The sequence below is a fragment of the Temnothorax longispinosus genome, chromosome 6 (genome assembly GCF_030848805.1).
Source record: "Temnothorax longispinosus isolate EJ_2023e chromosome 6, Tlon_JGU_v1, whole genome shotgun sequence".
NCBI classification, from domain to species: Eukaryota; Metazoa; Arthropoda; class Insecta; order Hymenoptera; family Formicidae; genus Temnothorax; species Temnothorax longispinosus.
Window position 1 is genome coordinate 18,286,415 of NC_092363.1, and position 14,512 is coordinate 18,300,926.

Here is a 14,512-nt window from a genome sequence, read left to right on the forward strand (position 1 = left end):
TTCTCCGTGATACTTCAGTTTCCGATATTCGAGATCGTGTGGAGTGCACTCGCTCTTCTCTTTCCACTGTCTCTCCGCGCATCTCGTTCTCGACGACGATGCGAGGGAGGAACACACGGGTATACGGCCCGAATGCATTGTCTACGCGAAGGAAAAATCGCGAGATCATCGTAAGTGAACGTAATAGAGTAATAGACGACGAGAGAGGACGGGAGAAAAAGAAAAACCAAAAAAAAAAGAAAGAAAAACTCGCGGAAAAGACGAGGAACAAGCGAACACACCAATTTAGAACAAAGGAGAGTCCGTAGGTTTCGAGAAACGCGTATTCACGGCGGATTGAGTTATCGGATCACACACGATTGGATTCACCTCATTATCATTATGCGCGAGATGATTAATGGCATCATATTAATTCACTCACTAACGGGCAATAAGATTATTCTACAAAGCACTGCCATAATTTGAACTGTTGTTACGTTGATTTTTTGAAATCCTGCCAAGTAATACCACTATTTGATATCGTCGAACGAACGGGTCCTATCCTGCTAAGTGATGAATTAATATGCAAATGTCCCGCATGTGCTGCTGCTGTCCGGTGTCGACTCCGCATTGTCTGTCCTCGCCAAGCGAATATCGCTCTATATTCGCCGAGTAATTTGCTTACACTCTCTTTCGGTTATCCCTTTAACACAATTTTCGATAGCTGACGCAATTTTCTTATCTTCTGTTTTCGCAGATAGCCAGATCTGTCGGAAACACACTTCGCTAAGTGTTTGCTATAAATTTTGTCGGCAGAATGCCAGCGGAAATGTAACAGAATCTGCTAATGGAATTTAGTGGCGAATTGCCAGCAGAAACTTGCTATTTCGTAACCATTTAAATGACATGTTTCATTTAAATGATGCATTCCATTTAAATGGTATATTATTCCATTTAAATAATGCATTCCATTTAAATGATATATTATTCTATTTAAATGATGCATTTCATTTAAATAATACACTCCATTTAAATGTTTACGAAATAACATTCTGCTCGGTCGCTGTGAAATTATATCGGCAGGCTCTGCGGCTGAGATCAATCTGTCTAATATTCGAATCAACTAGCGAAAACTGCTGACATTTTACTTGGACCGATAAAAGTAAATTATTATGCTACAAAGTTAAATCGTTTTCGTGCTCTTTAACGTGTCAACGCACAATCGCGACGAGAAATTTTAAGAAATCTTTCGTAGATGAGAGCAATTACATCGTCGCGTCAGTTACAGGTTTCCCTTCCAACATGCTACGTCTTGATTTGTCACTTGGTAAGGAAGGATCGGCTATAACGTAATGTAACGCGTTAGACTTTACAGAATAATTAATCGTAAGAGATTAACATAGCATGTGGCTCTTCCGTTCGTATAACTTGCAAAACAAATGGGTTACCGTGGCGTGTACCTCGTTTCTCGACGCTGCACATTATTAAATGCGAAACACGTGAAATGACGATTTAATCCTCGAACAGTCGTGCCGGCTCGTTCTTAACTCATTATTCATTACTACTCCTTCCTCTTTGTGCATTTAATAGCTGATATTACAGCTTTGCGCACGAAACAAAGTTGACAAAAACGACGGAAAGTGACCGTTCTTAAATATTGATGCGAATATCAAGATCGTGATAAAGCGTTTATCTTGAAACGCGATGACACGGGACACATATTTGCGATATTTTCCGTCGTGTTTGTGTTATATTGACTATAATATTACATGAAATATGAAAGATATGATAAGATCACGTGGTCTGCGATAACGTTGCTCGAGGATTAAATCGACCAAGATTGTATGCGTAGAGAAGACGGTCTGGATCAGCCGCGACCGGCTTCTCCCGACGATTGGCGACCGATAGCTCGGCGTCGTAGCACACAAACGAATGATGAACGAAGGAATAGACGCCACGAGGATCCCTTCCAACCGCGGTGACTTGTTGGCGTACGACATTAGGATAGGTTCCTCGTAACCTACCTCGTCTCTCTTGTTACGCCTACTGCTACACTGTTATTGTTGATGAAAACTCCATATTAATAAGAAATAAATATATTATCTCAAAGCGTAGTTATAATACATATGTGTACACACACCCCATCCTCTTATTTTCGTTAAATAACGAATCGAACATATTGAAAGTGCGCTGTCAACATTCCCGATTTTCCTCCGAATTTAATAACATTCGAGTTTTCTCTTATCTCTTATCTCTAATCCTTCATGCGACGAAAGATATATATACTTTATAACCACTAATCGCTTCGATAATGAGATCTCTATGACTTATATAATCTATATACATAACAATTTATCACAATATTACACATATACATAATTATTATCTACTTTATAATACTTGTTTTTGTGCGTACACTACCAGTATTTTGTACAGGTCCACCGCCAGTTCCTCATTATCGCGCGTATATTTTCTCTTCGTATATTCGCGTACAAACTCGTTCTTGAAGTTCTCCGCTCGGTCGGGTGGCATCTCGCGCAAAAACGAAAAGGCAGATATAATAGTGGCTGTTGGAACCAAAAAGAAATAATCAGGCGTGGACTTGCATACGCTTCGACGAAGGAATATAAAATTTACGTCGCGCAAGTTTGATTCTCGCACGCGTATCTTTAAGCGTATACTCACGTAGAAAAGCTTTCGGCTTCTTGTCGACGAAGCTCATCTCCCGGTTACTGCAGTGTCGAATCCTAAAACCGATGCTCCTAAGCAACTCCTTTAGCTTCATGTGAGGCTTCTCCGAATGTGGAAACGGCGCGGTGTACTTCTTCACGTCCCATGTGAACGCAAAGGCATAACGATTAGCGACTCTCGCAGCAGGGGAACGTTGTAAACAAAATAAGAAACCAGTTAAACAGCGATATACTCACGTACAAATACGATGCGAAGCGCTTGTTCTCTGCCATGTTTTCAAGAATCTTAAACATGTCGTGGGACGATACCCATAGCATGAGGAAGGTGCCGCCGGGTCGAAGCATTTTGTAAATGTTCTCCAATCCTTGTCTGTTAGGGGAGATAAACGTGATTATTTCTTGAGGCCTGCATCTACTGAAATATTATCAAACAACGATACAAAGCGTCAAACGCGACACCATTTCGCCGTTGAAGATCGAACCGAAACGATGTCGCCTTCGAGAAGCGTTTTGTCGCGTCGCAATAGCGTCTAGGAAAATGTATCATTTACTGCAAATCTCCAAGTATGTTATTTTTATAGTCATAAACATCTAAAAATGACACGTTTACCGAAGCTCTTTTTACACGTTTCTTACATAATTATGTCATTCATGTTTATTTCTACCAATACAGATTAACTTTGATCTCGGTTTAACTTACTCTTCATCTTTTTTTACTTCCTAGAATTAGAAAAGGATAAAAAAAGTAAGTTAAACCGAGATCAAAAAGTAATCGTATTAAATTGAAAGTTGATACGTTCAATCGTGTTAAATGATTTAAAACGGCAAGAAGGAAGGGCTTCGGCCTAAAATAACACACTTGGATCTGTAGCATTGGAGGAGCCTTTCTCTCTCGCGGGATGAAAAGTCAGATCGTTTACCGGACGTCGTTGCAGAAATGCAAGACGGGGAATGAGAACACGTGGTCGAACTCGGCGACGTACTTCTCGGGCAGGTTCCTCGTCTGAATGTCCAACGTCTCGAACTCGAGCACCCCGTCGACACCGTGGATCCTGTTCGCGTACTCGACCATGCTCTCGGAAACGTCCGTACCTTTGTGTACAATATATCGAATCATCATCAGCTATTGAGATTGTGATCAAGATGACAATTACTGGGTTTCTTTATACGGGGCCTCTGTAGGGCCTGTCGTCCTCTCTCTCACCTATCATCACCGCGTCTCGATTAAGAACCGGCAGGAGAACCTTCCTCGTTATCTCCCCGGTACCGGAGCCGACGTTCAGGCATCTCCCGGACGTGTCCTTCAGCTCGCACTCGAACTCCTCGACGAAATACGTTACGTTCTGTCTCTGCATACCTATTGTCAGACGAGGCGTACTGATGGAATCACCGTATCGGTGATACTGGCAAGTCTATACAATGGCTGCATTCCGATATCCACTGTTGTCAGTAGTGAACATCTATATTTTACGTCACGTATACTATAGATTTTCAGTACTGAAAGTTGCTGACAGTGAATATCGGAATGCAGCCTATGAGTCATTAGTCGTTAGTGCCCATCTGGCCATCTACAATAAGTATTTTAAGCCCTAAGCCTTAAGAAATTGTTCAATCACAATTGAATTTGAGGAGAATAATTGACTGCGATTGGTCAGTTTCTTAGGGCTTAGGGCTTAAAACACCTATTGTAAATGGGCACTTAGTCAGATGTCGGAAGAAATAGTCATTAAGCGTATCGTAAGACAATCGGAAGTCTGTGATCGGTGATCGTTAAGAGATGGCCAATTTGGCCAATCGTTTACGATCGCTGATTACAGACTTTCGATCGCCTTACGATACGTTTATGACTCTTTCTGACTCTCTTCCGTCATCTGACTAACGACTCATTGTAGATTGTAGACTGGCCTTACCAGGATCGCAAAACGTCGCCCTAATCCTCTAGGCCTGTAGAGTGTGGAATAAATTCCGGGAAACGGATTAGGGAAAACACACGGGACGTACGGATGAGGATTTGCAGGAAATTTCGCGAGACGTATACGATGCGGTGGTTGAAAAGTTACTGCGTCTATATCGTAATCGGTTTCCTTATCCGGAGATTCGACGATGAACAGAGAGTGGGGAACAGTAGAGTAGCTGTGCGAAAGTTATATTTTTACAAAAATGACTAAAATGAGAATGCGTAAATGCAATCCTCTGACGCACTTCGTTGGTAGCCGATGAGGTATAAAAACAAAATTAAAATTGTGCGAGGCATAAAGTCTAAAAATGTGCAAATAAATCGCGAAAGATGAGTCGTCTGATCAGAAATATAATGTTGTGGCGAGGAAAAACAATTAAATATTCTACCTTCAGCGGTATTTTCTTAATTTAACGCATAATGGCTGAGAGTTTCGGCATGAAAGGAGATCTCAAGGATATTTTTTTTTATTTTCTCAGAAAAGAGGTTTGTTGTTTGTTCTGATTATTTTATGACAAAAAAAGAATTGTGTGTGTGTGCGTGCGTGCGCGCGCGCGCCACCTGAACTGTTTTACCGACTATAATTATCACATCTAAAAGCAATCTCAAATAGAATGTCTCAAAGATGAAACATTGATTCTAAAACAGTCTTGAAAATATCATAAATACATAAAACTTTTCGAAGACGTCTTTACTTCAGGACGTCTTCCTGACAGTTGAGATAATTCCATACATATATCTTCAAAATTTTAGGACGACTTTCGAGCCGTCGTAAAATGTTCTCCGGATATCGATCTCGACCGAGTGAGGGCGGCACGCGTCGAAATTCACTCCAATTGCAACAATTTGCAAGAATCGCCGGTTGACAGTTTTCGTCTCGACTCTCAAAGATCGCGTACAGTTATCGTCAATGAAATTCGCCTCGGTATCTATTCGAGCGTGAGCGAAGCGGAGATGATAATCCCGGGAAGACGCAATTTAAAGACAACGTAATCCGGAGATGACACGACAATAATGTTTTTATCTCTTTCACGCGACGCCGTCGTTCTCCCACATTCTGTCCGTCGGGTCACGACGAACACCCCGCAACCCGCACGATGAGATTGACGAGATGACGAGTGTCCTCTTTTACGAATATAATTGTTCCTTCGAGGGGACGCGGTATCGCGCTCGTTCCCCCCCCTTCCCTCCTCTCTCGCTCCCGTCTTTCTCGCGGACATCTGTTTGATCTGTCTTCATGGATGCTCCGGATGCTCGTGATCGAAGAATCGCGAATAATTCTATCGTCCGTCGTCCTGCCGCCGGACGAACCGTCGAACGGTCAATTAAATCCGCGTTGCCGTAGCCCGTAACCGCGCGGGATGCGGAACAGCTGACTCGCTCGCGGAGTACCGTTCGCTCGATTACGCGCGAAATATCGCGGCCCCGCGGCAAAGCGAAATTCGCAAGTCATTCGAGTCATCTACGGTCACGATTGCTGTTTCACGGTAATTCACGGTCGGTCCGTCTCCCCGTCCCTCCCTCGTTTTGTAGCTGAGCTGGGATAAGAGGACGAATGCACCGTCGTCGTCGTCGTCGTTCCTGTGAAATCGAGGAGAGGAATCCCCGGCATCTGTTGCAGCAAAAAGAATTGCAGCGGAGAATTCCTTTAAGGCTCGAACTCCATTGTGCTCGCCGTCCGTCGCATCGTGCTGCAATACGCGAGGGTATACGATCTAAAAGCGTTTCTAAAATGAAATGCATTTTTATAGGAAAAGAGCGAGGGAAATGTAGGTACGGATTTTCTTGTACGATATATCTTTAGAGAATGCAGAGCGTCGTAAAACGTATACGGCCGGGAAATGGAAGATTTTCTACTTCTTGCCGCGTCGTCGTCGCGTCGTGCCGACGGACACGTCGACCCGACGGGAGATACGAATCGCTCTCAATGTCCATTTCTACCAAATGTAGACCGACTTTAATCTCGATTTAACTTTTTATCTTTTTCTAATTCTTAAAAACTAGAGAAGGATAAAAAGAATGAGTTAAATCGAGAGTAAACTTACTTTTTATCTTTTTCTAGTTCTCCAAACTAGAAAAGGATAGAAAGTAAGTTGAGGCGAGAATAAACTTATCTTTTCTTAATTCTTAAAACTAGAAAAGGATAAAAAGTAAGTTGAATCGAGAGTAAACTTACTTTTTATCTTGTTTTGTAATTCCTAAAACTAGAAAAGGATAAAAAGTAAGTTGAATTGAGAGTTTACACTTACTTTTTATCTTGTTTTCTAATTCCTAAAACTAAAAAAAAGATAAAAAGTAAGTTGAATCACTTGAATCAACAAGATTAAAAGTTAGTCTGTATTGGTAGAAATATGGACATAAGAATCTCAAGAACGAAAGACAATGGGGAGTCTGTCTTCCCGAAGAAAATCCTGATTCCCAGATTCTCACTGGAACGGTCCCGACAATCGGGACCCCAACGTAGAATTAAGGGGCGGTTTCCACTTGTTAGTGACACAAGTCAACACAAGTGTCTCTGTTTTTGTTACTCATTGAAAGATAGAGACTACCAAGAAAGATAGAACGAGATGTGTCGACTCGTGTCACTAATTCTAAATGGAAAGCACCCAAGGTTTCGTTTAAGCGACGGGAAAATCTCAGGGGGACATATCCGCGCGCGTTCGTTCTCACGTCCTCTAAACGATATTCTGTGGCGAGATCTCGATTTCGCGGAATCGGTGAAATCGGTCCCCCGACGTTCGCTCGTCGGGGAACAACCGACGGCTCGGGGAACACCGCAATCTCTAAATTGAGGGCCGCCGACCGCGTCCTCCACGCGCCGTCGCCGTCGGGCGTATTTATTACCGAGTCACCGTCAGGGCCGCGCTGGACTATTAGCCGAGAGCGGAGCCAGCCCGGCGCGGCGTGTTTGGCCGATGCCGATGCCGCTATCAGCGGCGCGGACAAAGGTACACCGGCGTATCTACGGTACAAATCGTGACGAAGCGATCTTGCGCCTTCGCGCCGCCGCCGCCGGCGCGATGGAGCGAAACGGTGGCGAAGCGACGGCGAACGGCCGACCGACGCACGGTGACACTGGTGACAGCAGTAGCGTTCCCCGTTCGTATCCATTCCGAATCGCGTCTAAGTATACGAGAAAAAGAGTCCCACCCGCGCGCCGCTCGGATCCGGGGCGTCCGCGATTCCCGCGAACGCTCGTCGGCCCGTCGTGAAACACGTGCGTATGCAAATCACCCGCTCGCTCGTCCGTCCGCTCCTCTCGCTCGGTGACGCCACATCTATCGGAGCCAGCCAGGGCCGCACCGGCCGCAGCCGGAGGCCGGAGGAGATGCCTGCGTCATCGTGCATCATCGGCGAGATCGATCGCGAGACATGATCGCGCCGCCTTCTCGCCGTCCGCCTCCTTCGCGCTCGCCCGTCTCGCTCTCGCGCCCAGCTACTCCTCGACGCAAGTAGATCGCCCTGGCCAGGCTGGCAGGTCGGGTAAGTGCCATGCGTTAATGCGAGTGCGCGCGCGCGCGTGCCGTGAGACGGTTTTTCTCCGCGACGGTGACGACGGCGACGGCGACGGCGAGACCCGTCGCTGGCTGGAAACGTATAACGTCCCGCGTCCCGCGGTCACGCGCAACGCTTCCGCGTCGCGCTGATTACGGTGCGGCTGTTTATTGTGCGCGACGCCGCGCGCGCGGGTTTTCCGTCCGCGTCGCGCGTCGCGGCGGTGACGTCCCCGCGCGTAAGCCCCAGGCCCCCTCGCGCGATATTAATGAGTTCCGAGAAGGGAAGGACCGGGCGCGCGAGGAGCGCGCGATGACGCGAACGTATGTAAATATCTAAAGGCGCACGTCCCGCGGTTCTCCGCTTCTCTTGCAGCTCTACTTTAATGGATGGAAAGAAAGATTGTCAGCGGAAGAACGAGGCCCGGGGCGGCTCCCAGCCCCGGGGCGACGCTCCGCTCGCGTCCGGGGAGGAAACGGACTGGGAGGGTATGCTCAACACGGAGCGGACGCGGGGCGACCTCGGCGACATGACGTTCTGCATGGCCAACTACCTGAAGGAGACCATGAAGATGATGTTTATGATGCGCAGCCATCACATGCTAACCGACGTGATCCTCGAGGTCGGCTCCGAACTGTTCCACGCGCATAAAGTTATTTTAGCAGCTGCTAGTCCCTACTTTAAGGTAAGCTGAACAGCTGGGTGGAAATTGTCGCTGGAATCCAGCGGAAAGCGATGAGGTATCGATGTTGATCCGGCCCTGCTTGAAATTCCAGGCAATGTTCACTGGAGGACTGAAGGAATGCGAGATGACGAGGGTGAAGCTCCAGGGTGTCTGTCCAACCACGATGGCTCGGTTAATGTACTTCATGTATACTGGTCAAATAAGAGTCACTGAGATTACCGTGTGTTCGCTGCTGTCAGCAGCTACCATGTTCCAAGTGCGTAGACAATTTTAGAAAAAAGAAAACCGTATCGCGAAGAAAAGAATTGTGTCGATAGATATATTCTGAGTGAATAGCAAATAGGCATAAAGTTGTTTTTAGGGACTTGAAGCTTCCCGTTGATATGATTTAACGTTTGACAAACGTGTGTTTCGATATAGGTCAGCAATGTGATAGATGCGTGCAGTGTCTTTCTGGAAAGACAACTCGATCCCACGAACGCGATTGGAATCGCCAACTTCGCCGAGCAGCACGGCTGCCACGATCTGTACCACAAGGCGAATCAGTTCATCGTTCAGCACTTCAACCAGATATGTCAGGAGGAGGAGTTCTTGCAGTTATCTGCGATACAGTTGGTGACGCTCATCAGGAAGGACGAACTGAACGTGCAGGAGGAAAGAGAGGTTTACAACGCCGTGCTGAAGTGGGTCAAGTACAACGAGGAGGCGAGGCGGCCCAAGATGGAGCACATATTGCACGCGGTACGCTGCCAGTACCTCACGCCGAACTTCCTGCGGGAGCAGATGAAGAACTGCGACGTGCTGAAGAAGGTGCCGGCGTGTCGCGAGTATCTGGCGCAGATCTTCAAGGACCTGACGTTGCACAAGAAGCCGGTTGTGAAAGAGCGTACGCCTAACACGCGGCGGGTAATATACATCGCCGGTGGTTTCTTCAAGCATTCGCTCGACGTCCTGGAGGGCTACAACGCCGACGAAAAGACGTGGACGCAGCACGCCAAGCTTATCGTCCCCAGATCCGGTCTGGGCGGTGCGTTCCTCAAGGGGATGTTCTACGCGGTCGGCGGCAGACACAATTCACCGGGAAGCAGGTTAGCACCTGAACGTCAATCGTGTTCGACGTTTTAGCGCTGTACCATGGGGTGTTTGGAAAATTACCTGGAATTCTCAAGAAATTTTTCTGTTTTAAAAAGTGAAGGGACTCTCAGGGAATTTTATTGAAAATCCAGGATATTTTTGTTAGAATTGTGCCTTTGATTCTGTTTTTATTTTACGAAAACCAAAGTGCTAGATTTTTTGTATCAAAAAGTGCCGTGTAAGTTCCATTTACATTTTATAGATTTTAAAATATTTTATTTAGATATATATACACATTTGGTTTCTTTTAACAAAATTTTTTTCAAAATTTTAACATGACTTTATGGTGGATTCTATTTTCTTATTGTATTTTTTAGGAATAGAAATTATTTTAAACTGATTCGACTAATTCTTAGTTTGCTCCATAATCATATTAATAGAAAATAAGAACTAACAAGCTGAGGTAATGAATTCCTTTTACTTTGTATCTAAAAATTCTATTTTTGCATGGAAATTTGAATCAAAATTCCTAAGAAATTAAGGAATTTATTCCAAAGTTTGTATAGATACTGCCATAATATATCAAATATAGTCATCAGGTAGCATGAAAAGTTGTAGTTGATAGACTGCTTAGGAAGCAGCTTTGAAATATACCTAAAAAACTCGCACGACTTTTCTCAGGTACGACAGCGACTGGGTCGACAGGTATAACCCAATGACGGATCAGTGGCGACCGTGCAGCCCGATGTCGGTACCGAGGAACAGGGTCGGAGTCGCCGTTATGGATGGTCTGTTGTACGCTGTGGGTGGCAGCGCGGGCGCTGAGTACCATAACAGCGTCGAATGCTATGACCCGGATCAAGATACGTGGACCAGTGTGAAACCCATGCATGTCAAGAGATTAGGTGTAGGAGTAGCGGTAGTGAATAAGGTAGTACTTGTCAGCCGATATTCGTTGAGTGGCAAAGGTGACATACTGTTAATCATATAGTCACTTATGAAAAATAGATGACTACATTTAAATTTCAAAGTTAAATCATATTTAGCTATGGCATCAGTATGCTAATTATGTTACTAATGTAAATTATAGTATTTTAGATGTCATATAATATTAGTTTCTCTTAAATATAAATAGCGTACACCTTCCGTTTTATTTTAAAACATTGTTTCCATGTATTCATTCAAAGAGATACGCGCAATATATTAAATCTATTTATTGTATAATGTAAGAAGTACGTTCGTTCTCCTGACAGACTGCTGTACGCAATCGGTGGCTTCGACGGCAAGGACCGGCTCAGTTCGGTGGAGTGTTACCATCCCGAGAATGACGAGTGGACGATGGTGTCGTCTACGAAGTGTGTTCGTTCGGGGTCCGGTGTGGCCAGTCTGGGGCAGTACATATACGTTATAGGCGGATACGACGGGAAATCGCAGTTGAATTCGGTAGAGAGATACGACACGGAACACGATGTGTGGGAGAACGTGAGCAGCGTTACTATTGCTCGCAGTGCTCTTAGCGTTACCATCCTCGACGGCAAACTATACGCAATGGGTAAATATGACTGTATTAATCTTTGATAAAAAAAAAACCTGTATTTAGAGAGATTCTTTTTTCATGATATAAAAAATGATATACACGTACGGTTCCTTTTTTTTTAAGGAGGATACGACGGTACGACGTTTTTAAACATAGTAGAAATTTATGATCCGGCCCAGGACCAGTGGGTCCAAGGTGTGCCTATGACATCAGGAAGATCCGGCCACGCTAGCGCGGTGTCGTATTATCAGTGTCCTATACATTGTGATCATTTGGATTATAATATCTCGCTGGAGAAACCGCCATCGTGATACGCGGAACTGATACTCTTTTTAGGGGACATTCGTAAGCAAGGATAGTCAAATTCTTTTATTCGCGAGACGAACTGGAACCGCAAAAATATAGTGTGAAGTAGAAAATGGGACTGTGCGATATAGAGTGAGAAGGATGACGAATATACAGTTATTCTTCGATCGTCCGTGGACTGAACTGAAAAGTGTATTAAGTAATATTTAGACGACATGCGACATGTCATCGAACCGGACCATACTTGGTCGGCTAGAGAATCGCGACTAGCCGACGAAAAGCGCTTTCTCGACAAAGCGAGGTAACTTTTGTTATCTCGCGGTTTATCGAAGGACCAATTTATCTTATTCATTAGGATAAATGCGACTGTGCTAAATTTTATAGTTTTATCGCTTTTTAATTATAGATTCGATTCTATATTTAATGTATAGAGAAATAATATATAATGTACATATTCTCATATATATATCGTAAGAAAATTATTTTCAAAGAAAGTGCGAAGGTGTTTTTCTTAATTTAGTGTCCAACTGTGTCGCATATATATTCAATCGCTGTCTTTCATAACGTTGTTGCCGTTATCATAACTTGCTTCTATCGATTCTTATTGAAGTTTTTATCAAAATTATGCGCCAATATATGGAACGTGCAAATTTATTCACGCATATCAATATCGACTTGAACTTATCTGAATGCAATACTTTTATGGAAAGTTATGCGGGCGATGTTTGCGTGTTTAAAATGGACGTTTAGAGGCAAAGATATAGCGGACAAATTCTTGCGGCATTAAAGTAATCGGATTTCTTTGAAATATAATTCCTGCGTAATCGCGTCACGCTCCAGTAAATATATTTGTAATACAATGGCGCATACGGAATGCAAGAAATATGTCACGTGTCCCATGTGCAAAGGTGCAGGTAGGAACATCAGCCGATTACGGTAATCTTTTAAGGAGTGTCGATATTTATTTCGTGATAAAAACTGTCTTGAAAAAAAAAAGGTAAGTCTGCCACACGCGCGATGACGGAAACGGCTTCCTTATCTACTCAGCATGAGAATGCAAATTCATCACAAATTGCAAAAACACAATTTGTCGAAGCAACGTATTCCGGGGCTTCGGGGGACTTGCGTTTTTCCACGTTATCTGACAGGTACATCGGGCATGTTTAACTTCTAATGACTCATTTTACTAAAATTTCAGTACGAGGAGGAATGTTATTTGAATCAGCAAAATCACAAATGAAATACATCTAAATATATAAAAATAATAATAAACGTTGAATATATTATACTCTATGTATGCTTAAACATGTATGACACTTTCATGTAGCAGATATCCGAAGGACGTTAATCCTACGGCCAATTACGAGAACTATGTGCCTATACTGGAGGGCGATTGTACAGAAACCCCAGAGGACTTTGCGAGTCCGCAAGAGACATTGAAACACGCCATGCAGAGCCTGAAGCAGGAGCAATGGCAGAGCAGCGTATCGGCTCTGATAAAGCTAATGCACATCTCGAGGATTCAACCAGAATTGCTGGACTCCAATATGCCTCGTATATACCGAACCTTGTGCAGGTCGTTCGAGCATCTCCACCGCGTCTCTCTTTGTCATAACGTGCTCGCTGCAATGAAACGTTATATTGCAGTTTGCTGCGAAATACAAGGCCGCACGTCGTTAGAACTGTCTGCCAGGTAGCGATGGAGTTGTACAAGACGGTCCAGTGTACGCAAAGACCGGAATTCGACGAGCTTGCGTCCGCGTTGCTTCTGAAGAGCACGCATACGAACAAGGGAATCCGGAATGACGCTCAACGCGCCTTGGACTCCATGGTGTCGCACTTGCCTCCCGCAACTTGTATTCGGATATTGACCAGCGAGCATGGTGCTAGGTGTGATTGAATGGACTTCGACGTCTTTGATTAAAGCAACGATTACATTGTCATATAATATCTATTACAATTAATGACTTTTTTGTCGTTACGAATCAGATTATTTGTATGGAATTTTGAACGCTGTCTTGTTGTCTACAGTCACAAGAACCCGTTGATAAGAGCGACTGTGAGTCGACTGCTCTATAATATTATTAATATTATTGGAGTGGAATGTTTATCGTCGAATCCAAATTTCAAGGATACCCGGCGTAAGATATTCACAATGTGTGCTAAATTTCTTCTCGACGGTAATAATGAAACAAGGTACTCTTGATACGCATCTATCGAGAACATATCGCTATAATAGCAGCGTCTTACATACATTTTTTGTGATTCTTTAGAAATCATTTATTATGTTTTCTTAAAATAATTTCTTAACAAAGGATTAGTCTTTGACAAAGATGCTTAGATGTGTGTCATTTCAAAATAATAGAACAGACGCGTGATGAATGTATATGTTAATTGCAGGAATGATGCAAAAAAGACGTTAAAAGCGATGATGGGCCATCCCGATTTCGATACTTTATTTTATCAAGATGTGGACTGGAAGATTATTAGTAGCATCGAAAAGCAATTAGTGTCTTTGAAATACAGTCGGATTCATAGCGTGTAACACTATCTGTTATCGTTATGTATAAAAAATGTAATGATATATTGTGTCTATTTCTCAAATAATATCCCAATAATAGAATACGTTGGTGTATCAACTACAACATTAAATCAATTACATTATTTCTTTTCTATTAATAATAACGTAATTGTTAATTTACTAGTATCAAAAATATGATGGATCTGGAAAATGGTGTACAAAATTCAACCATTAAACTATTATTATATTATTATGTAATAAGAGTCTC

The 14,512-nt window shown here is 43.6% G+C and overlaps 3 protein-coding genes across 9 annotated transcripts; 2 read left to right on the plus strand and 1 right to left on the minus strand.

The window, feature by feature from the left end:
- Positions 1–2,059: 2,059 nt before the first annotated feature.
- On the minus strand, positions 2,060–5,191 carry LOC139814401 (juvenile hormone acid O-methyltransferase-like). 3 transcript variants are annotated; one of them, XM_071780631.1, is made up of 6 exons: positions 4,580–5,191; positions 3,874–4,046; positions 3,590–3,761; positions 2,907–3,039; positions 2,665–2,803; positions 2,060–2,546 (listed from the first exon to the last, which is right to left on the minus strand). In XM_071780631.1, the coding sequence occupies exons 2-6, from the start codon at positions 4,022–4,024 to the stop codon at positions 2,371–2,373; spliced, it is 771 nt and encodes a 256-aa protein (XP_071636732.1). In that variant the 5' UTR covers positions 4,025–4,046; positions 4,580–5,191; the 3' UTR covers positions 2,060–2,370. The 3 variants fall into 3 exon arrangements, with proteins under 3 accessions (XP_071636732.1, XP_071636733.1, XP_071636729.1); XM_071780632.1 differs by having other exon boundaries at positions 2,665–2,800; positions 3,874–4,026; positions 4,580–5,189; XM_071780628.1 differs by having other exon boundaries at positions 3,874–4,026; positions 4,580–5,187.
- A 1,152-nt stretch (positions 5,192–6,343) lies between these two features.
- Positions 6,344–12,185, plus strand: Keap1 (kelch like ECH associated protein 1). Of its 5 annotated transcripts, none has more exons than XM_071780612.1 (7): positions 6,344–6,399; positions 8,497–8,806; positions 8,898–9,062; positions 9,227–9,894; positions 10,562–10,808; positions 11,132–11,432; positions 11,541–12,185. In XM_071780612.1, the coding sequence occupies exons 1-7, from the start codon at positions 6,359–6,361 to the stop codon at positions 11,726–11,728; spliced, it is 1,920 nt and encodes a 639-aa protein (XP_071636713.1). In that variant the 5' UTR covers positions 6,344–6,358; the 3' UTR covers positions 11,729–12,185. The 5 variants fall into 5 exon arrangements, with proteins under 5 accessions (XP_071636713.1, XP_071636715.1, XP_071636718.1 ...); XM_071780614.1 differs by lacking the exon at positions 6,344–6,399 and adding an exon at positions 7,459–7,574; XM_071780617.1 differs by lacking the exon at positions 6,344–6,399 and adding an exon at positions 7,597–7,725.
- A 167-nt stretch (positions 12,186–12,352) lies between these two features.
- Positions 12,353–14,307, plus strand: LOC139814402 (TOG array regulator of axonemal microtubules protein 2-like). The gene is made up of 6 exons (XM_071780633.1): positions 12,353–12,637; positions 12,721–12,871; positions 13,051–13,299; positions 13,371–13,613; positions 13,755–13,919; positions 14,124–14,307. Exons 1-6 carry the CDS (start codon positions 12,583–12,585, stop codon positions 14,266–14,268), a joined length of 1,008 nt encoding a protein of 335 aa, XP_071636734.1. The 5' UTR covers positions 12,353–12,582; the 3' UTR covers positions 14,269–14,307.
- The last annotated feature ends 205 nt before the right edge of the window (positions 14,308–14,512 follow it).